General features: G+C 22.7%; 6 protein-coding genes across 6 annotated transcripts; 3 read left to right on the forward strand and 3 right to left on the reverse strand. All coding sequences in view use genetic code 6, as the record gives it.

Moving 5' to 3' along the window:
• Window positions 1-771: 771 nt before the first annotated feature.
• Window positions 772-4575, reverse strand: TTHERM_00011000 (tetratricopeptide repeat protein; the record flags this gene model as incomplete). Its single annotated transcript, XM_001008185.2, has 1 exon — window positions 772-4575. One exon carries the CDS (start codon window positions 4573-4575, stop codon window positions 772-774), a length of 3804 nt encoding a protein of 1267 aa, XP_001008185.2.
• A 1976-nt stretch (window positions 4576-6551) lies between these two features.
• On the forward strand, window positions 6552-7753 carry TTHERM_00011010 (peptidase family C54 protein; the record flags this gene model as incomplete). Its single annotated transcript, XM_001008186.2, has 3 exons — window positions 6552-7084; window positions 7189-7340; window positions 7407-7753. The coding sequence occupies 3 exons, from the start codon at window positions 6552-6554 to the stop codon at window positions 7751-7753; spliced, it is 1032 nt and encodes a 343-aa protein (XP_001008186.2).
• Window positions 7754-8432: 679 nt separating this feature from the next.
• On the forward strand, window positions 8433-11161 carry TTHERM_00011020 (peptidase family C54 protein; the record flags this gene model as incomplete). The annotated part of the gene is made up of 5 exons (XM_001008187.3): window positions 8433-8446; window positions 8508-8564; window positions 8784-9572; window positions 10388-10536; window positions 10620-11161. The coding sequence occupies 5 exons, from the start codon at window positions 8433-8435 to the stop codon at window positions 11159-11161; spliced, it is 1551 nt and encodes a 516-aa protein (XP_001008187.2).
• A 758-nt stretch (window positions 11162-11919) lies between these two features.
• TTHERM_00011030 (transmembrane protein, putative) lies at window positions 11920-12234 on the reverse strand (the record flags this gene model as incomplete). The annotated part of the gene is made up of 1 exon (XM_001008188.1): window positions 11920-12234. One exon carries the CDS (start codon window positions 12232-12234, stop codon window positions 11920-11922), a length of 315 nt encoding a protein of 104 aa, XP_001008188.1.
• Window positions 12235-12992: 758 nt separating this feature from the next.
• On the forward strand, window positions 12993-18759 carry TTHERM_00011040 (hypothetical protein; the record flags this gene model as incomplete). The annotated part of the gene is made up of 7 exons (XM_001008189.2): window positions 12993-13137; window positions 13255-13989; window positions 14225-16593; window positions 16645-16866; window positions 16929-17027; window positions 17082-17623; window positions 17898-18759. The coding sequence occupies exons 1-7, from the start codon at window positions 13089-13091 to the stop codon at window positions 18757-18759; spliced, it is 4878 nt and encodes a 1625-aa protein (XP_001008189.2). The 5' UTR covers window positions 12993-13088.
• Window positions 18760-21047: 2288 nt separating this feature from the next.
• TTHERM_00011120 (aminopeptidase I zinc metalloprotease) lies at window positions 21048-22897 on the reverse strand (the record flags this gene model as incomplete). The annotated part of the gene is made up of 5 exons (XM_001008191.2): window positions 21048-21353; window positions 21410-21622; window positions 21777-22090; window positions 22182-22495; window positions 22584-22897. 5 exons carry the CDS (start codon window positions 22895-22897, stop codon window positions 21048-21050), a joined length of 1461 nt encoding a protein of 486 aa, XP_001008191.2.
• Window positions 22898-23526: the final 629 nt, after the last annotated feature.

The raw sequence follows: 23526 nt of genomic DNA on the forward strand, positions 1-23526 counted from the left end.
TAAAAAAAAACGATTGGTAAAAAAATCGATCATTAAATCCTCTAAATAATTTCTATAAATTTTTCAAAAGCAAAATATAGGTCTTAAAATGAAAAAAGATGAAATAAATATTGATCAAAGAAATAGAACTTGTCATATTACTGAAACTACCAAAATAGAATTTTAATTATTTTAAAAATTTTAGAATTATAAGAAAGATTTTTTTTAATTTGAAAATTTCAAAATTTATCAGATATTTAACAAAATTTATATATATTTTAGCTATCAAAATTTGATTTTTGATATTAAAGAATAAAATAGAAATAATTTTACATATAAAAAATGAATCATTGCTAAGAATGTTTTGGAATGTGTTAAAAAAAGAATATAAATTTTTGAAAACAAAATATTATTTTTTTTTAGTTTTTGATCTTTAATGAGTTTGGTATTTACAAATACCACATAAACTCTTAAGTAAGCATCATTAGATTTTTTAAAAAGCAAGACTGCTTAAAACTTTTCTTTAAGCACATTAAATCAATTATTGAAATTTAGTCATTTTTAAACTAAAAATTAAGAAATTAAAATCCTATATGTGCTATAAAGTGAATAGTTTTATTTAAAATCGTCAGTATTTATTGATTTAAAAAAATTAAGAACATATTTATGACATTTAAAATTTGACACTATATTTAAAAGATGAACTTACATTTAATTTTTAGTGTGTAATATCTTTTAAATATAATAGGATAGCTAACTAACTTCTTTCTTAAGTTTTTTATGATTAACTGATCAAAATATATTACAACTACAATTGGATTTGGAGTCATTTAAAGGCTAATGCTTATAGAATTTTTTGGGGTGATTTTAATACTAGCTAATATAATTTTGGCAGTACTTAACATCTTCAGTTGGCTTATCTTGAAGATATTTTGTAAATTAACCCACTGCTTCTGAAACATAACCTAAAGTAACAAAACATTTTCCGATATGATAAAAACAATCATTTTAGTTAAAAGAGTTATTTGGAAGTACTTAGAGTTCGTAAGACTTTTTAAAATACTATATAGCTTATTTTGGTTTATTAAAGTTATATAACTGGATTTTTCCTATTAAAAAGTATCCATGTCCACATCTTTTTTCTAGTTTATTATATTTAAGGTAATATTCAACAGCTTTTTAATATTTTTCCATATTTTAATAGGCTAATCCTATTTTAAAAACAGAAATATAAGAACCATCATTTAGTGAAAAGGATTTTTTATATTAAACAATTGATTCGAAATAATTACTTTCCTAAAATTCTAGATTTCCATATAAAAAGTAAACTTCATCATTTTCTGGACTATCCAATATAAATTTTTTTATGAGCTATCTAGACTTTAAATATTCCTTATTTTTGGTGTACAACTAAATTAAATTAAGTGTTTCATTTTCATTATATTAATGCTTAAGATATTCCTCTAAATATTAGATAGCTTAATTTAGATTTTTTAAATTATTTTCTTCATTCCTTGATAATTCTATGTACAAATAAATATTTGATTAATCTTACTATATAGCTTTAATTAGATTTTATTTTGCAAAATGATATTATTTTTATTTTATTTAAAGGAGTCCTAATTCTTTGTAAGCTTTTGAATTATTTGTAGGCTAAACTCTAATAGATTTTTCAAAGTAGCTTACTGCTTTATTTATATTATCTTCACTAAGAGAAACCAGTAAGAATCCTATCATATATAGAGCTTAAGGATTATAAGGGTAAGCTTAAATAAAATTTTAATAGCATTCTAAGGCTTTATCTTTTATTTTTAATTAAAGATACTAATTTGCCAGTTCTTCATATAAATATGTTTAGCTTTAATCACATTCTAATGCCTTTTCAAAATTTTTAATTGCTTCCTCATGTTCTTTTCTTATACTGTATATTTTTCCTTTTATTGCGTATGATCCAAAATGCTTCAAGTCTAATTTAAGAGTAATGTCACATTATTCTAGAGCTTAGTTATCAAGTTGTAATTAATAAAGCATATTTTATATATTTGAAGAATAAAGAATACTTGAATTATCTTTTTAAAAGGCCTATTAATATAGTTTAAGAGCCTCATCATATTTATATTAATATTCATAAATTGCTCCTAAGTTATTAAGTGTTTAATCACTTTCTGGGTAAAATTCTAAATCTTTTTTATAATATTTTAATTTTTTTTCTTAATCTTCTTCAACCCATCCTAAATTAAAATAAATATTTTAATCTTTAGGATTTAATTCTAATACTTTTTCATAGTAATATTTTGCCTTCTTAAAATCATTTTTTATATCTTTGAAATAGTCACCATACATTTTCAAAGACTAGGTATCATTTGGATCAATTTAAATAGCTTAGTTAATATATTATATAAATTTATCATAATCTTTGTTACTCAATTACACCTCTGCAAGCAGCCCGATTAAAATAAGTTTTTAATTAGATTTTTCGATATTATCTTAGATTATTTTCTCAAAATCTTGGTAGTAGCTTGAATTTTTGTACAATTCACTTAATTCATAATAATAATCCATACAATGAGGATCTTCATTGATACATTTTTTTATTAGATCAATTGCTTTTTCTTTTTGATTTAATTCATATTTATATATCTTAGCTATATCATATAAAACCCAAAAGCAATCAGGATTTATTAAAATTATATTTTCATAACATTCAATAGATTTTTAATACTCTTCTTAGCTTTTTAAAATGTCTGCTTTATTTATTATTGAAAGTATATCACAAGGATCTAGCTCAATAGATTTATTTATAAAATTTAATTATGTTTATTCATTATAACTTAAAATAGATTTAAATCTAAAAAGGTAAGCACTTTAAGGATATAATTACTCAGCCTTTGAAATTAATTTCTCAACTTCCTATTCATTGTACTTTTGAACATAAGCCGAGTAAACCAAAACAGTTAATTCATTTTGAGTATAATTTAAACATTTGTTAAGATAATGTAGTGATTTTTATTATTCATATCTATTTTAATAATAAAAACCTATTCTAAAAAATACAATAGGATTATTATTCTTATTTAGAGCTATAATCTTATTAATAATATCTTTCTCGTCTTCTTTTATTTTTATGTTAAGAAGTATAAGTAACTTTAGAGATAAAGCTTCACAACACTCAGTTTTTTCTAGCTAAATTTTCTCCAAAATTTCTAAAGCTTTATGATCAATCATATAATCATAAAAATAATATGCTTTATAATATTATGCTCTCCAGTTATTGGGATCTTTATTTAAACAAATATTGGAATATTAAAGCAACTTGTGATATTCCTTATAGAGCCTTTATTGCATAAAACAATGACATAGTCCGATTAAGGCATCTGTTTCATTCTCATCTAATTCTAGTACCCTTTCAAATATTTACTATGCTTTTTAGTAGTTGGATTTATATTTTGCCTCTAAAAATCCAAGTGTAAGTAAAAAATCAATGTTTATCTAAAATTAATTTTCAAATTTAGAATATTTTTAATAAAGTTTTTCACATTAATCAAAATCAAAATCGATTAGTCTCTATATTTTAAGTGATGAAGTAGAATCTATAGTATTCTATTAAGTTGATATATTTGAAATGCCAACTTTACTCTTATTATTCATGGCCATAGATTTTAAAACATCTTCATTCTATGTATTGGTTTCTCTTTAATCATGATCAGGATTACTTAAAAATACCTTGCACATTTTCTCTCTAATTTATTTAATCGTAGGTCTTTGCTATGGGTCTCTATTTAGTATGTACTGTATTAATTAATTAGCTTTTTGACTTACTTTTTGACTAGTAGGTATTTAAAAATTATTATTTTACACATTTAAAAACTCTAAAATTTTAGTACCACCTAACAAGGATAAGCAAATCCCAAGCGCCCATATATCTCCTTTCATAGTTTACTTTATTTATTTTTTGTTGTTCTTTATATCTTCATATGTTTCTGGTGGGAAATAAAAAAAAACTCCCTTCGGATTTTATGTTAAAAGAATTTCGCTTTATAGGATTTCGTCATATTTCTTTGCGAGACCGAAATCGCATAGCTTAATGACTTCGTCTGTAGTTAATAAAATATTTCTGATAGAGAGATCTCTTAGAACATATTGCTTACTATGTAAATATTCTAACCCGTCAATAATCTGATTGGTATAGTGTAAAAATAGAATGTCGTTGATTGGGGACTAGTTATTGTCTATCCAATCACTCAATGAGCACTTGCATAGATTCATTTGAATAAAGTGATAAAAATCTATTATATAATCAGAATGAATCTCAACAACATTTTTATGTTTACATTGTCTCATCATTTCAGCTTCTTCTTCACACATTTTTTAGATATTTTAATCAACTTTTCCAGTATTATGGTCTAAAATATTTTATGCTTTCACTGCATATTTTAAGGAAGGATTATTTTTATCTTCCACAAATAGTACAACACCGAATCCTCCCTATCCTCCTAATTTATTTATAGTTCTGAGTCCTTTTTAATCTTCCAAAACTCTTTACAAATATTCTAGTTTTTTAGAAAATTAAAGAGCTTAGTATTCTTGGTTTTCCATTTAAATATTAACAAATTATTATTTATTTAATTTAATAAAATTATAAAAACCTAACAAGAATATGGATTATCATTTGAATATAAAAATTCGTTTTAACAAATCAAAAATATCATCTGAAAATATAATTTGTAATTAATGTAAGCTTAAAAAGTCTAAGGTAAGCCAAGCCAACTAATTAATCATTTGATTTAAAAAAGAGAAATAAATGAGTGTTAATAAATTTAAAAAATATCTGTGTTTCACTTAATCAAGTGGTAATTAATAATGTTTGTTCCTCACTCTTCATTAATTTAGGAGATAATTATTTTTTGAAAAATTTTGATATTACTTTAAAGATGATCCCACTAAATAAAAACAAGCAAATTGTGTATTCACTATTAAAAATGAATATTTTTCTTTCATAATTTGCTAAAAAAAACTTAATTACTATACTAAAATTGCTTATTCAGAGTAAGTAAAAGATGAAAGTTTATTTTTTTTAAATATTGAAAATGTTTTTTTTACAGCAGCTACTTTGATTTAAATTGATATTTTTTGTCTTTGATTTGCGACAAAATTTAAAAAAAATAAAAATCATCAGAAACATAAATCAAAGGATATTGATTTATTATTTATTCTTATATAAAAAATAGAATCAACAATATAGTAAAGGTAATTAATTAATAATCATCTATCGTTACAACTTACACAATTCTAAAATAGCATTTATAAATAAAAGCAAACAATAAGATATTTATATTTCTATTTTATAATATAAATTCTAACTTACTTTTATGCTGAATATTATATTTAATTAAACTAAAATTTAAATAAAAAATATTATTTTAATAAATTATATTGATCTAAATTTAAATTTCTTCAAAGTATTTTATCCTATTTGATTCAAAAATGTACTAAGAGTAAAATACCTATTCCTGTTATCAAAAATAATTTAATTTGATTTTTGTTGTTTAATATTTTGAAAATTTTGTAAAATATTAATTAAAATAATATTGAATTTTTTTTAAATCTTTAATGTTTCTAAAAAGGTAAAATAAAAATTTGTTTAAGTTTTTATTTCTAATAACTCTAATTTACATATTGATAAAAAATCAAATTAACATTTTTTATAATTTATTTGATTAATTTTCGAAAATAAAAAGTAATGAAAACTGCTTTTTTGAGAAATGTTTTTATAATAATTCTTTATAATCAATTAAATTTTTACACAAGAAAATAAATACCTTTATTTTAACTCAAAATATTTAAAAATAATTTGAATATTCTTTCTTAAAAACATCAGTATTCTATTCAAATCTTAAGCTTCTATAATTATATTTAATAAAAGATATAAATTGAAAAGCTATAAATCAAAATACAATAATTTTAATAGTTGACTAGCGATCCTAATATTAATTGTTATAATCTTTTCAAAGCTACCAGTTTATTTAAAAAATATTTTATATAATTATAAATATATAATATTATAATCTATGCTGATCATTTTTTTTAATAGAGCCTTATCAACGATATAAATGGCTCCACTTTAAAGGACCTTAAAATCCTCAAAATAATGAAAAGGAGTAACATTAGGATTTGTGTAAATATGATTTTGGAATGAAAGATTATGAAATTCTTTAATAGGTGTCAATATTTATTCTAAACAATACAATTTACCTAGAAAACAATTTAGCTTATATTTAAAAAGGCTGATTGAAAATGAGTTATGAAATGTTTTGTGTTTAAATGAATGGTCATATACATCTCATTATGAGTTTTTAATATAAATAAATAAACATTTATTTGTTTGTCTATTTATTTTTCATTTTTATGTTGATAAAATATTTAATTTTATAAATTAAATTTAAATTTTCTTTTAGATATTACATTTTTTATTTTAACTTAGAATATAAATTCTTTAACTCAGTTTTGATCAAAATTACTTTTAAAATCTAATAAACTTTTATTAATCATTAAAATAATCAATTAAATATAAAATGGAAGATAGCAAATTTATCTTATTAGGATAAACTTTAAGTTCTCTATCTCAAATAAAAGAGGCTTAACATAATTTAATTTATTTTTCATATAGATCTGGGTTCAGCCATTAATTTTAAAACCATATCTTCTCCGATTCTGGATGGGGATGCATGTTAAGAAGTGGATAGATGATATTTGCAAATGGCTTATTACGCCATTTAAAAGAAAATCCATAAATATAAAACTAGTTGAAGATTTAAAATATCAACGATATTCTCCTTTTTATTATAAAATTTTTCATAGAAAATAAAGATTAACCTTTCTCAATTTAATAAATTGCTGCTGTAGCTCTTGAAGAATTTAAACTTGAAATGGGATTTTGGTATTCTCCAAATCGCATAGCATATTCCCTAAAAAAGCTACTAAATAATTTTCAAACCTTTTCAGAAATGAATATTGTTTCTGAGGTTATGTATTCAGATAGACCCTTATATTTCAGTTAGTGTGTTACAGCTATGACAGGCTAAAAAATTGATTCAACTCTTCCAAAGTAATTACTTCAAATCTTAATAAATAATATTGAAAAATAAATTAAAATAATGAAGTAAAATTCAAATAAATATTAAATAAATAAATAAAATTATAAAATTCTAGTAACATTTTAGTAGATGCGAATAAAAACTATGAGAAAAAGTAGAGCCTAATTCTATTAATTATTTGCCAGATAGGATTAGATTATCCTGAAGAAAAGTATTTAGATATTCTTATAAAGCTATTCACACATAGATTGAGCATTGGAATGATAGGTATGTATTATTTTAAATATATTTATATATATAAATATTGATAATATAAATTAATAAATAAATAAGGTGGCAAACATAGCAGTGGATATTATTTTACAGGTTTGAATAATGATAAATTAACCTATTTAGACCCACATATTGTTTAACATGCTGATATTAATACAAATGAAATTAACTTAAAAACATATTTTTAAGAGGAAGTTAAATAAATAAACAAACATGCTCTCGGTCCTTCTGTTGGACTTGGATTTTACCTTAAAGATTTGAACGATCTAAATGAATTTTGGGGATATTTAGTTGAGTTGTAAACTAAACATGATGATCAATTCTTTTTGATGATAGAAAAAGATTAAAATACAAATTATTAAGAATAAGAATTAGTTGAAGATGAGGATTTTATTGAAATAGATTGAAAAATAAATTTTTATTTTGATTATGTTAATATTTATTGTAAAACAGTTCATTCATTTTATATAATATTTTTAAATTAACCATCTCAAAAACCTCAAATTTTTAAACGTGTTTAATAGATTTTAGAATATTTCACAGGTAATAAATAGCTTTTGGAGGAAATATCAATTTTCTTTTTTAATTAATCTAAAATTTAAATTTGTAATAACTTTAATCAGTCATTCTGATTATTATAGAAGAAATTAATAAATTTTATTTTTGTATTATTTGTTTGGATGAAATATATCAACTAAATTTTATGCAAAAAGAATTTTGAATATTATTTTATTAATTTTATGCAAATAATATTTATTATATAAATTTTTTTTTTCTGGTACATTTCCTAAATTACTTCCAAATGCGAATGAGTTAGTTAGTGATCCGAACTCTTACTTATTATGATCAAAAAATAGTTAGCAGAAATAAATAAATTGATTATTAAATTTCGTCAAAAACTAGATTGAAAAAGAAGAAGAAAAGTTTTTATTAATTATTATCAAGACTGATTACCAATTCTTTAAACATAAAAAAGAATAAGGAGATTGATTCGTAAAATTAAAATATTAAAAATAAATACAGTTGATTTAAGAAAATTATAGGAATTATATTAAATAATTAATTATATAATAGCAGTTTTTAAAAATGGAAGAAGACAGGTATTATTTTATATCAAAGTACAATAGCTAATTTCTACATTTTGCTTATAAATAAAAATAGTAGGTTGGAGGAGTAAAAAAGGGAGTAAACATTCATGGAAAAGATGCATGATTTAGGGTATGAGAAATTTGCATTTGTATTTAAATACTATTGAACAAATAAATGAGCATTAAAAATAATAGAAATAAACATTTATCATCAATTCAATTTGTTAATGAATTATTAGATTTTTTTTTAAAAAGAATTAAAAAGATTATTTTAGAGATACTTTAACCATCTTGATTTATTTTAGAATAAAAACTATATATAAGTAGCTATTTTTTTCTTAAATATTAGCACTAACTTTTTGTTCAATGTGTCAAGTTGGTCATTTAAGTCTTCCGCTCCATTTAAAAAGGAAGACACTGTTTACATGCAAGGCAGAAATATGAATGAAAATAAAGAAACATATGAAAAAAATTATAAAGAAGTACTCGAAAATTTTTATAATATTATTTGGATAACCTACAGGAAGAATTTTCCAGCCTTGTTGAACATGATTGATAAAGCAAATCTCAAAAATTAAAAAATGAGCGAATACATTAGCGATACTGGTTGGGGCTGCATGGTTCGTGTTGGATAAATGGCTTTTGCAGAGGGTTTAAGACGCCACTTAGTAGAAAATAAAAAACTTGTAGTAAAAAAGAAAGAAGATTTGAGAGTTATTATAGAAGGATTTTTAGATGATGATTAAAAATGCATAGATTTTGCACCATATTCTATTTAAAAAATATCTAAAATTGCCCTAAGCGATTTCAACCTGTTACCTGGTGAATGGTATACTCCAATAAGAATATGTTATATATTAGGTTTGCTGCACAATGAAAGAAAGGCCATTAAAGGCACTGAAGACCTTAAAGTAGCTGTTTTTTCTAGCTCTAGGCCTATTGTGTTTTAAGATTTCCTTGAAAGAATGTGTAAAGTTGATCCTTAGAGAGGAAAGCATGCATAAATTTGTCCAAACTAGTGTAGAATAATCAAGTAGGATTAAAAGTCAAAAGTAGACCATGACCATCATAAAGACATAAAACTTGAAAAACAAAACTCAAATTCAGAAATTTTAGTTGTTTCAGAAGAAACTCCAAAGTAATTAAATAATTAATTAATAATAGTTTAATATTTTTAGATCAGTAGGATATCCATGGATAACTAACATAAAAATAAATAAATAAATTAAATAACATTTTAATCTAAATTTAGCTTAAAAAATCAATTTTAATCGTAAAACAGTTAATTGAATATTAAAAATAAATAACTAACTTACAACCATTAAATAATTTATGGATAATCAATCATTTAATGAAGAACAGAATGATAGTTTACAGTTTAAAATTTTTAAATTTTGGATTATGAGTAATAAGCGTTTCTTAATATAATTTAAATAGAGGAGTATCTTTTAAACGTCATGAATAGTTTATAATATTTTAAAGCATGATTATTATTTACTTTTAATTCATTCATCTAGAAGAAAACAATAATGTATTTTTTAAAAGTAAAAAATGAACCGAATTATTTACAAACATTTCATAAATAAAATCAAATTTTATCTTATGCAAAAGTTGAAAAAAATAATTAATTATCAAATTGATAACATAGTCAAAAAATACTTTCAAAATAGTAAATAGAATCTTTCAATTATATTCCAAAATTTAAAAAAATAGCAACAAAATGAATGAATGAATTTAATAAATAATTTTTAAATTTACTTTATTATAAAATAAAAAATGATCTTTAATGTTTATAAAACAGTTTAACATTTTTATTATTTAAAAATTTATGAGCAATAAATACTTTGATAATAGTTAATTAATTAATTAATTTATGATTTCTACTTATTTTCAAGATTGTATTTTATTAAAAATAATAATAAAAAAATAAATATATGTTTATATTATATATAGATTGAGATTAGTATGCCCTATCCATCATGAACTGTAGTACTCAATGATAGTTTATATTGTTTGTTTGATTGGACTAGATACTCCATAGCCTGAATATCTTGAATTAGCTAAAAAAATGATGGACTTTAAATATTCACTAGGTTTGATTGGTAAACTTTTATATTATTTTTTAGTTTGTTAGCTATTTTTTTTATTTTATTATAAATTTTTATAAAATTAAAATAAAAAATAGGTGGAAAACCAAAAAAAGCACTTTATTTTGTCGGAAGAATAGAAGATGAATTTATATATTTAGATCCTCATTATGTTTAGGAGTTTTCGAATGAAAAGAATTTCTAAAGCTCTTCTTAACTTGAGACATATTTCTGCAAAAAGTTTTAAACTTATCCATCAAAGAATATCGACAGTTCTTTTTCTTTGATGTATTACTTAAAAGATCTTGAACAACTAGAAGAATTTTACTAATTCATGATGGGATTAAAAAGAGATTATAACGAACATTTCTTTATGATGATGGAAGATACAGAGCCTTCATTCTGTTTGGGAGATGGAAAAGAATCGAGCAACCTAATTAGTGATAAGAATTTGAATATATTGGCAGATAACCAAAATAAGAAGAGATAAAAAGAATAAATGTAATAAGCCAACTAAAACTTCGAAGAAGTTGACGATATAGATGAAAATGGAAACAACATAAAAAATAGCAAATACGATCATAAGAACAAAAAAGATAAAGTTGAAGATGATGGCGATGACGAATATGAAGTGATATGATATTTAAATTATGCAAACACTTGATAAATAACTGGCTGAATGACCTAATAACTAAAAACTAATTAACTTGACTTTCAACTTTAATAAATTTACTAAATGAATAATCAAATATAAATAAATATATACTACTAAAATACAATCAAAGTAATAAATAAATTACTAAAAATAAATTATTTGTGTTATTTATTTCATGAGTATTTTTTAATTTTTAAAAGATTTTCATTTTAAATTTAATTTAATTTAATTAATTAAGTTCAATATAAAATCTTTTATGTATAAAAACTACAAAGAAATCATTTTTACTTTTGAAGTAAAATTAATTCTTCAAAACAATAAATTTTTTACTATCTATAATGAATTAATTTATTTAAACAAACTAAAAATAACTTTGATCTATTTCACTCAATTGTTCAATTAAAATTAAACAATTTTTTTTAAAATAATTTTTAATAATTTCAGTAATTTATTTTAACAAATATGTTTTGTTTATTCTATCAAATTTTTGATTGATTTTTATGCACAAGGTAAATTTATTGAACGAAAGTATATTTATTTTTTTTATAAATGAAAAACTAAAGTAAAATATAATAAACATAATGAATGTAAATTAATCTCATTTAAAATTAAAAAGTATTTCTTTCATTTTTTACATCTATTTTAATATGATATCATTTAAATTCTTATAAATACACAGAGAAGAACTTTACAAATCCTAGTTATTTTAATTTATAATACATAAAGAGTTTATTAATGATCTATCAATCGAATTCATCTTTCTTTTTAACAAGCATATCTTTTTCATACATAATATAAATCCATGATTTTCTCATTTATCCTTCTTTGCCTGGTATATGGGAAGGGACCAAATAAGGCTTTATTTCTTTTGGCTCGCCATTAGCAGCCCAAAATTCATCTTCAAGTTATTCTCTTTAGACAATATATTTATCATTATCGAATATGAAGAAATCGACTGCCTTAATTCCAAAATAAAAACCAGAAAAACTTGCTAAATATTGAAGAATCAAGTTCTTATTTGAAAATGATCTAAGAGTATTTGCTGGAACGTAGTTCATTTACTTGCTATTAATTAAGTTTATCTTATTTTAGTTATATTTTACTTCAGTATTTGATATTTAAAATATATTAAATCAATCAAATCTTTAATACAAGTTTTCTAGAAAAAAGTATTACAAAATTAAAGCGCAATTAATATGAATGATTATTACCAATCTTTTTTAATAAAAGCTATTTTTAAATAATTTCAAATCATAAAAATATTTAATTTATTTTCATTTTGCTTAAAAAATTATTTTAAAAATTTTGCAAATATTTGCATGTTAGTTTGAATTTCTTTATTTATTTTTAAATTGGAGCTTTAGGTATTAAGGAATTTTTACTGAGTCAATAACATGAATTTAATTAATTACTAGGTTGGCACTATAATAAGAATGGACCTATAAATAATACAATTTATCTTTCACAAGAAGCTTAAATATTTAGAAAGCAACCAATTTAATTAGTAAAATTAACAAATATTAAAAGTATTTATTTAGTTTAAAAAAGTTTAGGAATTTTTAGCGTAGCAGAAGCTTTATGTATTACTTTCAACGGATTGATTTAAGATATTACGCGATAAGAAAGTAAAGTATTTCCATGCAAATTAAACGTTAATTTCAAAAAATTATTAGAAAAAATAATAAAATTATCAATGATTGATTAGAGAAAAATTGATGTTTAATTTACTTATCAATTAGATGAATAAGGTAGTGTTTTTAATAAAACAAAAATTTATTTAAATGTTATTTGTAAATAATTGGATTCTTTTAATATTTCTTTCAGTTTTGAACAATTTAAAATACTATCAATCAAATCTTATTAATTCAATTCTTTAATTATTGATTGCAATTTAATTTATTCAAATAAACCCATGATTTACTAGTCTGGCAGCGATACCTGCGAGCAAAGATGCAGTATAAGTAATCTTTTAGCAGATTTTTTTCTTAACTTATTTGCAATAGCTTTGAAATTTTAACTTTGAACATTTTATGTCTGAAACTTTTATTTTAATTACTTTATTCATTTTTTGAATATAGTTGAATTAGAAGATAGCACAATAGATATAGAGTAACATGATTAAAGGGGTCGCAAATGTAAATAATAAAGCTAAATGAATCCTTCTGATCTTAGTCGCAATCAATTTATCTTAAGCAGAATTTAATGTCTTTAAGATTAAAAAAAGGAAATGTAAATTCAGCAGTAACTTTTCCAAGAAAGCAATTCATAGCTTAAAAGCTACAATGCAAATAATCAGCAATCAAACTTTGTTTTATTGGAGAATACATACAATAATGAGTAGTTAAGCAATATGAATGATGAGCAAGAAGATAAAGAAAATTAAAACAATGGTAATTCGAACTAATACTATTATGAATTCAGCTAATCGTAGTGTGTTAAAGCTATGCTAGATTCTTAAGATAATGCTCAAACGGAAATAGAAAAGCGCATTAGTATAAGGCCTGAAATATTATAAAGCAAGGATGAAGGAGAAATTCAAAATTAAATCTTCAAAAAAAATAACTTGTGTAACCCTAATTTACAAAATCGTTTCGAAAAAAATCCTTCTCTTTATTCATATATGATGGAGTAGCAAGACAACTCAGAATATAGTAACGAATAATATGACTATATAAATGAACAAGAGTATGAAAAAATGATGCAAGAAATTGAAGAAAGAGAAACGAAAGGCAGGATGTCAACCAATATTTTGGAAAATTATCAATTGTTTAAACCTAGTTTCCATGAAGAAATTTTAAAGAAAAATACAAATTGTAAACCATTAAAAATAAACAATTATTTTGAATTAAATATTTTACTAGCATTTTAAATAAAAAGATGTTAATTTGATTTAGCATAAAAAATTAACAAGAAAAGTATTTAAACTATTTATTATTTAATAACAACAATTTATTAATTTAATTTGATTGGCTTTTGTTATCATTTTAATTGTTTTTTATAATTTCTTAACTCAATAAATATGTTTTTATCATATTTTTTATTGTAAAGGTAAAAAAGCTTCTAGTTTTTTCAGGAGAAATGATCAACCAAAAGAAGAAAAATAAGTTGAAGAAAACAAAAGAGAAACTATAAATGTAGAAAAATAAATTATTTAATAAAATGGTCAGGTCTTCTAGGATTAAAATGAAATAGATTAAATCATATTTTACCCTTAAAACTTCTCTACTTTCAATGCGAACGGAGTAGGATAAAAGGATTCCTCTTACTCAAGAGACACTTAGAACTTCAGCAATTCTAATTTTAACTAGAAGAGCTAAGATTAAAATTAAATGATAAAATAAAATGAAGATTCTCATAAAATTAATAATCTTGGAAATCTACAAATGAGCAATTTACAAAATTATAATTCAAACCAATCTTAAAATGAAGAACAAAATAATACTTTTTAGACTACTCTATTTTAAAATTCCTTTTAATAGCTTTAATAATAACAGGGTTTATAAACAGATTAAATCAATTTTAAAAATGTTACTTTGGAGAACAAAAATTATGACTTGCCTCTTTAATCGAAGTAGATTTATGACACTGGAAAATTTAATGATAAAAATTAAAGAAGTATTGAAAAAGAGAAATATATTCCAACAAATATTAATATCTTAGGTGTTATAGATTTATCATAAAAGAAAGAGAGTTCAAGATACCTTAATAATGATTAAGATGAAATATAGGAAATGTAATAGAATAATTAACTAGTTAAATAACATCTCTCTAATGAAAAAGGATAAAGTTAAGCTTCTCAATCTAATAACTCTGGATATAAGCCAACAAAATTCACTCATTTCTTTTTAGGGAATGCATCAAGCAATATTGTCTCAACAGATAATTCTGCTTCTATTTACAGCTAAGATCAACAGCCTACACAAAGAAACCTTTTCAACACAGATAAATTGAACACAGCTACTGATAAGACTATTGCAATTGAGAGAAACAAAAATATTTATGGTATTAATTAATAAGGATTCAGTAACTCTCAAGAAAGAAACATCCAAACTGAGAGAAACTGCCAAATAGGAAATACTAGTGATCGATATTATTATGAGAGGAGTATTTAGACAGAGAGATATAATAACAATAATAAATTGATCTAATTTTAGTATATACCAAATGAATAGAATACATCAGCTGATAATTACAATAAATAAATTGATGATTAAGACACAACTATCAAACCAGTAACTTCTAAATAACCTGCTTATAGTTTACATTAGACAGGCTCAAAACCTCTAAACTAGGCTCAATAGCTAGTTTAAAAATATATTTAGAGCTCTTTCCATTAAAGCAGCTAGTAAAGCTAAAGAAATAACCCAAGTGCTAACTAATAAGTTGATTTATCAGACTACTAAATTAATCCATATAATAACAAATAAGAAAGAAAGAATCCAAATAATGTATCTTCTTTGAGACAATATATCGAAGCTGATTCCTCTAATCTTTTTTTAAACAAAAGTGCATTGAATAATAACGAAGTAAACAACAGCAGCAATATTAACAACATGGTAAATGATCTTTCAAAAATAAACTATAGTAACCAGAATATTAATGAGAGTTTTTCAAGAATATCTTCTATAAACTAGTCTAACAATAATCCTAATAGTGCTAAAGGAAAAAAAACATTTAGAACTTACTTCAACGAAATAAGTGAAAGAAGTAATACATTTTACTGTGATAAATCATAGAGAAATAATTAATAAGAAGAAGACAGTATCAATGACAGGGCTTCTTAAATAATTTCAGCTAGACGCTTTTGCAATTCTAATAATAACATAAATAGCAGCTAAATAAACAACACAACATAAAACAACAACACTAATAACACTAATAATACAAATAATCACAATATTACTTATTAGCTTCATTCAACTTCTTAATTCTTTAACGAATTCTCTTAAAATTCTCCTTTTCTTGAACATTCTTTTACTGAAAACTTAAGAAATGGTAATTAAAATATTCAATAAGCCCCAAATAATAACAAATCCATTCAAAATTTAATTGAAAATAACCAAGATTAACTTAATAATAAATAGCCACTTCATTTTAATCTCAATATTTAGAATCAATAAAATGATGGATTAACTTCAATTTAAAATCATCAATCCTACATTCAAGAACAAAACCAATTTTAACCTTAATTTATTCAGAAATAGTATTAAAATGTTGAAAAAAAATTGATGCAGATTAATCAATCAAAGCAAACTTCATTTCATTAATCATAAATGTACTAAAAAAATTAAAATTAAGAAATATCAGCATAAAAAAATGTGGAAAATAAGTCTTAAATATCACTTTAGTCAAATTTTGTTGAAAAACCATACCAACCAATCGAAGATAGATTGCTACAGAAATCTAAAGAGAGAGAAGTAATTAATTAAATTGCAAATAAATTTACATTTTTATTAAAAATTATTTAGATTTAAAAATAGGAAATGCAGAAACAATATTTTATTCAAGTAAATGAAGCAATGAAAAAACATAAAATATCTTCTAAATCAAATATTTTAGCCCAAAAAAATGAGCAAAACCTATCAGTCTACGATAGAAATCAAAGATTTCTAAGAGAAAAAGAAAAAAAATAATTACAGTTAAAAGAAGAAATCATTTAATAAGACATTCTATATCCTTACTCTCCAAATGTAATTAATTGCTTGCTTAAATTTATATTAAAAACAATCAGATAATTTCAAATTATAAAAAGATAAGACCTCAATCTCAAAATCTAGTCAGAAATGTGACAGATTTGATTTCATGGAAGGAAAATGTAAACTAGAAAACAGTTGAAATGAGAAACAAATAAGTAAAATTAATTTTTAATATAATAAATAAAAGATTAATAATATTTTATCATTAGATTGTAGACGAAATAAAAGAAATAGAGAGCTTATAAAATGAAAAGTTGATTTGCAAAGGGTCAGAAAAAATATTATAAAATACAAGCAGAGTAACAAATAAATAAAAAATAGAAGACAAGTTAATTAACTCTGGTCTGAAATATTAGCACCACAAAGAAGAACTTGATCGCATCTATAATCAAAATCCTACTAAAAATATCCCAATGATTAACAAAAATACTTTTAAACTTTTACTCAACTCTAAGAAAAAAACTAACACAAATAATTAAAAGTAGAATGTTTAACTCTAAAACAGCAATTTAAACACCTAATCACCTTAAAACGATGTGCATAAGCGTCACTCACACTACATTCCTGCAACGAATACAAACGAAAGAAGTGACTCAACAAACAGCAAATACTCTAAAGACCACTCTTCAACCAAATCTTATTATACAACTTCTAATGCAAACTCAAACTAAATACAAAATTAAAAAGAACCTCTTATTTTGAATGCATACTCAGTTTAGTCCTAAAATCTTGCAAAATCCTACTTAAACAAGTAAATTAATTAATTTAATTATTATTTTTTCATAATAAATAAATATATAAATAAGAAGGACTACAAAATATTTATTTTTTTTTATCAATTTCGAATAATCCTTCATAATATTTTTTATTAATAATTTATACTTTGACTTTAATTTAATGAAAATAACTAACAATGCATTATTCAAATTATATTTTATTATAAATAAGCCGAAAAAATTAAAAATTAATATAACAAATTTTATTAATGCTCATAAAATAATTAATTTAAAATTTTATAAATAAAGTTTCAGCAGTTAATAAACTTTGAGTACTTAGCAGTCTTAAAATTAAAGCCATGTTTAAAGCACTCAAACAGGTAGATAATATTAGAGTAAGATATAAAAGGGTCACTAAGAAGAGGATTAGGATATTTTGAGTGAACACAGCACTGAAAAAGCCAAAGTACTCCAGAATTAAAAATACTCAGCTGCAGATCTAGTAAGCATAAGCTAATAAAAAAATTCAACTGATAATAAATTAAAAATAAAGCATCTCCTTTAATAATAGCAAAAAAATGGTTAACAAAATAAAGATTTTGAAAGTTTGATAAAAGAAACGTTTGCTAAGGCTAATGGTGTGAATTAAGAAAATCTCAACATAAATTACTTTAACTCCCCAAAAAATATTAATGGAGGTTAAAATGAATAAAATGGCACACATCGTTACTATACAAACGAGAGTTTGAAGAAAAGTTTTGAAATGAGATAAAATTACATTTAGTAATAAATTTAATAAAAATCAAGAGAAAATTCAAAAAATAGCCTTCATAATTATCATGGTATGTCAAACAGTAGTAGTAGCTCTAATATTAGATCAAATGGTAAAATTTAAGCAAAACCTAAAAATAATCAGTTAAACGTGCAAGAAAGAAACAAATAATGGTAGGAGCAAAAGCTAATCAAATAAAATTAGATTATGTAGTAAATAAGAAATGAAGAAGCAGCATAATGCACATTCAAACCTTAATTAAGAATAAATGGACAAAAATCAAATAGTGCTTCTAGATCTATCACACCAACAAAATAACCTAGCACACCAAAAGACCTCTATCTCAAAACAAAGCAATCATATGCAAAGCAGTTTTAAATGAAAGCTACTAAAAACTGAAAATAAAAAATAAAATAAATAAATAAAGAGGAAGGAAAATAAACTTTTATTTAATAGGATGTTTATTTAAACAAATTCCTATTCAATTAATTTAACAACTCCATAAAAAATAATATTTATAATTAAGTTTTATTACAATATATTTTAAACCAAAGAAAAGTGTAGCAAGAAACAAACAAACAAATTAATAAATAAATAAAATTATTAAAAAAATTAATTAATAAATTAACTAGTTATTATAAAATATAAATATATTTTTTATATTAAATGTATTAACATATTAATTATTATTATTATTATCTTTCGTTTCATATTCTATAAAAATACAACTTATAATAAATATTATCAATTAACTAGTTATTAAAAAATATAAATATAATATTTGTATTAAATCATTAATTATTATTATTATTATCTTTCGTTTCATATTCTATAAAAATACAACTTATAACAAACATTATAAACTAGTTATTATAAAATGTAAATTTAATATTTGTATTAAATGTATTAACACATTAATTATTATTACTATTATCTTTCGTTTCATATTCTATAAAAATACAACTTATAATAAATATTATCAATTAACTAATTATAAAATATAAATATAATATTTGTATTAAATCATTAATTATTATTATTATTATCTTTCGTTTCATATTCTATAAAAATACAACTTATAATAAACATTATAAACTAGTTATTATAAAATGTAAATTTAATATTTGTATTAAATGTATTAACACATTAATTATTATTACTATTATCTTTCGTTTCATATTCTATAAAAATACAACTTATAATAAATATTATTAATTAATTAACTCGTTATTATTAAATGTAAATATAATATTTGTATTAAATGTATTAACATATTAATTATTATTATTATTATTATCTTTCGTTTCATATTCTATAAAAATACAACTTATAATAAATATTATCGAAATAATGAAAAAAAGCTTTTTTTAGGCATTTTAGAATTTATTTTATATTTAATATTTTTCATTTTTTTGTTATAAGAAGCTCGGTTAGCTCAGCTGGTTAGAGCATGCGGCTGTTAACCGCAAGGTCGAAGGTTCGATCCCTTCACCGAGCGCTTTTTTATTCAGAAAAAAAAATCATTTTGAAAAAATTGTTTTAATTTTTTTTAATTATTTTAAATTAAATGAATTAAACACTAAGTTTTTTTTTTAATTTATGTTATTAAGCTCGGTTAGCTCAGCTGGTTAGAGCATGCGGCTGTTAACCGCAAGGTCGAAGGTTCGATCCCTTCACCGAGCGCTTTTTTAATTAACAGATAATTTAATTAACTTTGTTAAATAGAAAAAGTCACTAGAAAAATTTAATAAAAATAAAGTATAAAGCTCGGTTAGCTCAGCTGGTTAGAGCATGCGGCTGTTAACCGCAAGGTCGAAGGTTCGATCCCTTCACCGAGCGCTTTTTTAAATTAGATATGGTTTTAATTTACCTAAGTTTAGCGACTTCAATAATAATTCTCTTTAATTAAAATAAATTGAATTAAAATCTAAAAAAAATATTTAATATTGAAATATAAAGCTCGGTTAGCTCAGCTGGTTAGAGCATGCGGCTGTTAACCGCAAGGTCGAAGGTTCGATCCCTTCACCGAGCGCTTTTTTAACTTAGATATGGTTTTAATTTGCCATATATTAGTAGAAACGTAACTTAAATAATATTTTTCTTTAATTAAAGTAAATTGAATTAAAGACTAAAAAAAATTTGTTGAACAAAAATATAAAGCTCGGTTAGCTCAGCTGGTTAGAGCATGCGGCTGTTAACCGCAAGGTCGAAGGTTCGATCCCTTCACCGAGCGCTTTTTATTAATATTCTAATGAGAAATAGTTTAATTCAATTGAATAAAGAATATTTATTATTTTGATATTAACTTATATTTTAACTTAAAAAACCTAAAAAATATTTTTAAAAAGTAATGTGAAGCTCGGTTAGCTCAGCTGGTTAGAGCATGCGGCTGTTAACCGCAAGGTCGAAGGTTCGATCCCTTCACCGAGCGCTTTTTAGATTGAAATCATTACTATAAATAAATAATTAAATTAATCAATGTAATTTTTTTGTTTATTTATATAACTAAATATTTGATTTCAATAAAACTAATTTAGATAGATGAATACATAAATACATTCATACATGTATAAATAAAGTGTTTGTTTTTAAAATATAAATATTCTTAGATGTGTCATTAACTATCTAATTAATATGACCAATATTGAATGTAATTGTAATCTACAATTAAAAATTAATAGGCTCAGTCAGCATTTCAAAAGAGAAGGAGCTATCTTATCATAAGACTTGAAAAAGTGAGACATAAGTTAGACATAGTAATAAGAATCAAGTACACCACACGTTTCTCTAATTGAGTGCATTCCCCATGAAGCAACACCAATATCAACAGCTTTGATACCTGTTTAAGATGAAACAATAGGGCCAATTGTACTACCACAAGGACTATCGTTTTTAACTGCAAACTCTTGATATGGAACTTGGATATCATTTGCTACAGCTTTTATTAATGCAGAACTTACAGAATCAGTTGTGTATCTTTAATTGTGATTTATCTTTTTATTGTTAATTTATTAAAAAAAAGAAATTCATTGATTGTAAAAAAAATTACTTTAATAACAATTCCAGAGTTTAACTTAACTTAATGATTAGTTTTATGGCGATCACAATAATTTGGATGTACTGAATGAGCCATATCAGCAGATATTAAGAATGAATTTAAATATGCTTTATTTAATGAGTCTGATTTCACATTATTGCTGTCTTTTGCTAAAATCTTCCAAACTCTTTCCGTAGTTTATTATAGCAAGTTACTACCAGCTCCCTTTTTACATAAAAAAAATAAAATTATACAACAATTTTTCAATTTCACCTTATTAATATAAATAAAATGAGTTTTATTTTGATAAAATAAAGTTTAATTGTGCTAAAAAATATCAACCAATTTTTAATTTATAAAATATATTTATTTTATTTACTTAAAAGCTTTAAGAACCACACTCTTCATGATCATAAAGACAAATCATGTGGATATATTTTGAATTATTTTAGTTTTCACCTTCTACTTCAGGAGTATCAACTTCAGTAGGTGTAATTGCTCTTAGAGCAGCCCAAGAAGAGAAAAGATTATCTAATCTGGGAGAGCTGATAAATTCTTAATTCAATCCAATGAGAGTGCCAGGCTGAACATCAGTAAAATAAAGATCTAAATCAATGATTTTTTTGGATGGGACTTTAATTTAATCAGCTACTAGATTAAGAAGACCAGAGTAGTGATTATTTTTTAAGTATCCTAATATAAAATAAAGAAATTTCTACTTAAGAGTAACTAACAAATCTAAATAAAGATATTCAAATTTCTATTAAAATAGCTAAATGAATACCTTCTATGTTTTCATTCTTTGATTGCATATTCACCAACTGTTCATAAACCTCAGAAGAAAAGATTGGTTTCAAGTGATTCTCTAAGTTTGGAGTGAATTTTCCTCTTTCATCTGCAGTTGTTAAGTGAATAGCGAGATTAGGAATTTTAAAGAGACCTCCTTCATGGAAAAATAAATCAGACTTAAATTAATTATTTTCATCTTCATAAACTATTCTTCCTGCTAAAGTCAAATCTCTATCAAACCATGTATGCCATAAACCACCTCCATAAGTACAAACTCCAGCTTATCTAAATTCTTGGCTTGTAAGCTTGCTTATTTATTAGTTTATTAAAAAAAACTTTTAGCGTTTTAATTGGAATGCTATATTTTTAGTAGTGAGTAGATTTTGTAGATAAGTACCTTAAAGGAGCTAGTCTTAAACAAGGAGAATCAGTATGTGCTCCAATAATCTTAAATCCAGTATCGTTAGCATCAAAATTTGTTCCTACAGTAAAAGCAACTAAAGAACTATTTGATCTAATAAAAAAATATTTGCCTCCTCTATTTATATTCCAATTATCATTCTCGCTGATTTGAGTAAAACCATGCTTGACTAACCTTTCTTTTGAAGTTTAAACAACATGGAAAGGAGAAACACCTTTATTGACGTATGAGAGAAAATCCTAAGACAGTTTTTTTGAAATAAGCTGAAGTGATTTTTCTATTTTACTCATTTAAAATAACCAGATTGATTGATTGATTATTAATCTAATTTTGAGTTTTATTAAATATTTAGATAATGATATATATAAATAAATAAATAATTAGTAAAATATAATTCTGAGGATATTAATAAATATTTTATCTGAAATATTTATATATATTTTCTATTTAGCGTATTTATGTATTTCTTATACTATATTTTTAATATATTTTTTAAAATAATTTTAAATATTTTACACTCATGTAAATAGAACTAATTGATTGATTACTCACTCTTTTATTTATAATTTAAAAATTCAGAACTTCTTAGATAAAAAATAAAGATGAAGCTATAGTTATTCCAATTTTGATAAAAATATAAATGTATTAATCTCCCTCCATATTTAAAAATTATAAGAAAAAAAATAAACCAAGGTAGTTTAACTTGTATAGAGGTGGGTGCAAATATAAGAGGATTTATTTATTTATTTATTTTTGAAAATCATTTAAAATAATAAAGAAATATTGAAATAAATTAGTTTTAAATAATATTTATTTTTAACGATAAATAAAAAAATAATAGTTTAAACAATATTTATAATGAAAAAATATAATTTCTACTTTATTTTATTTAAAAAAGTATTTGTTAGATTTAAAAACT

The sequence above is a fragment of the Tetrahymena thermophila genome (genome assembly GCF_000189635.1).
Source record: "Tetrahymena thermophila SB210 genomic scaffold scf_8254803, whole genome shotgun sequence".
NCBI lineage: Eukaryota > Ciliophora > Oligohymenophorea > Hymenostomatida > Tetrahymenidae > Tetrahymena > Tetrahymena thermophila.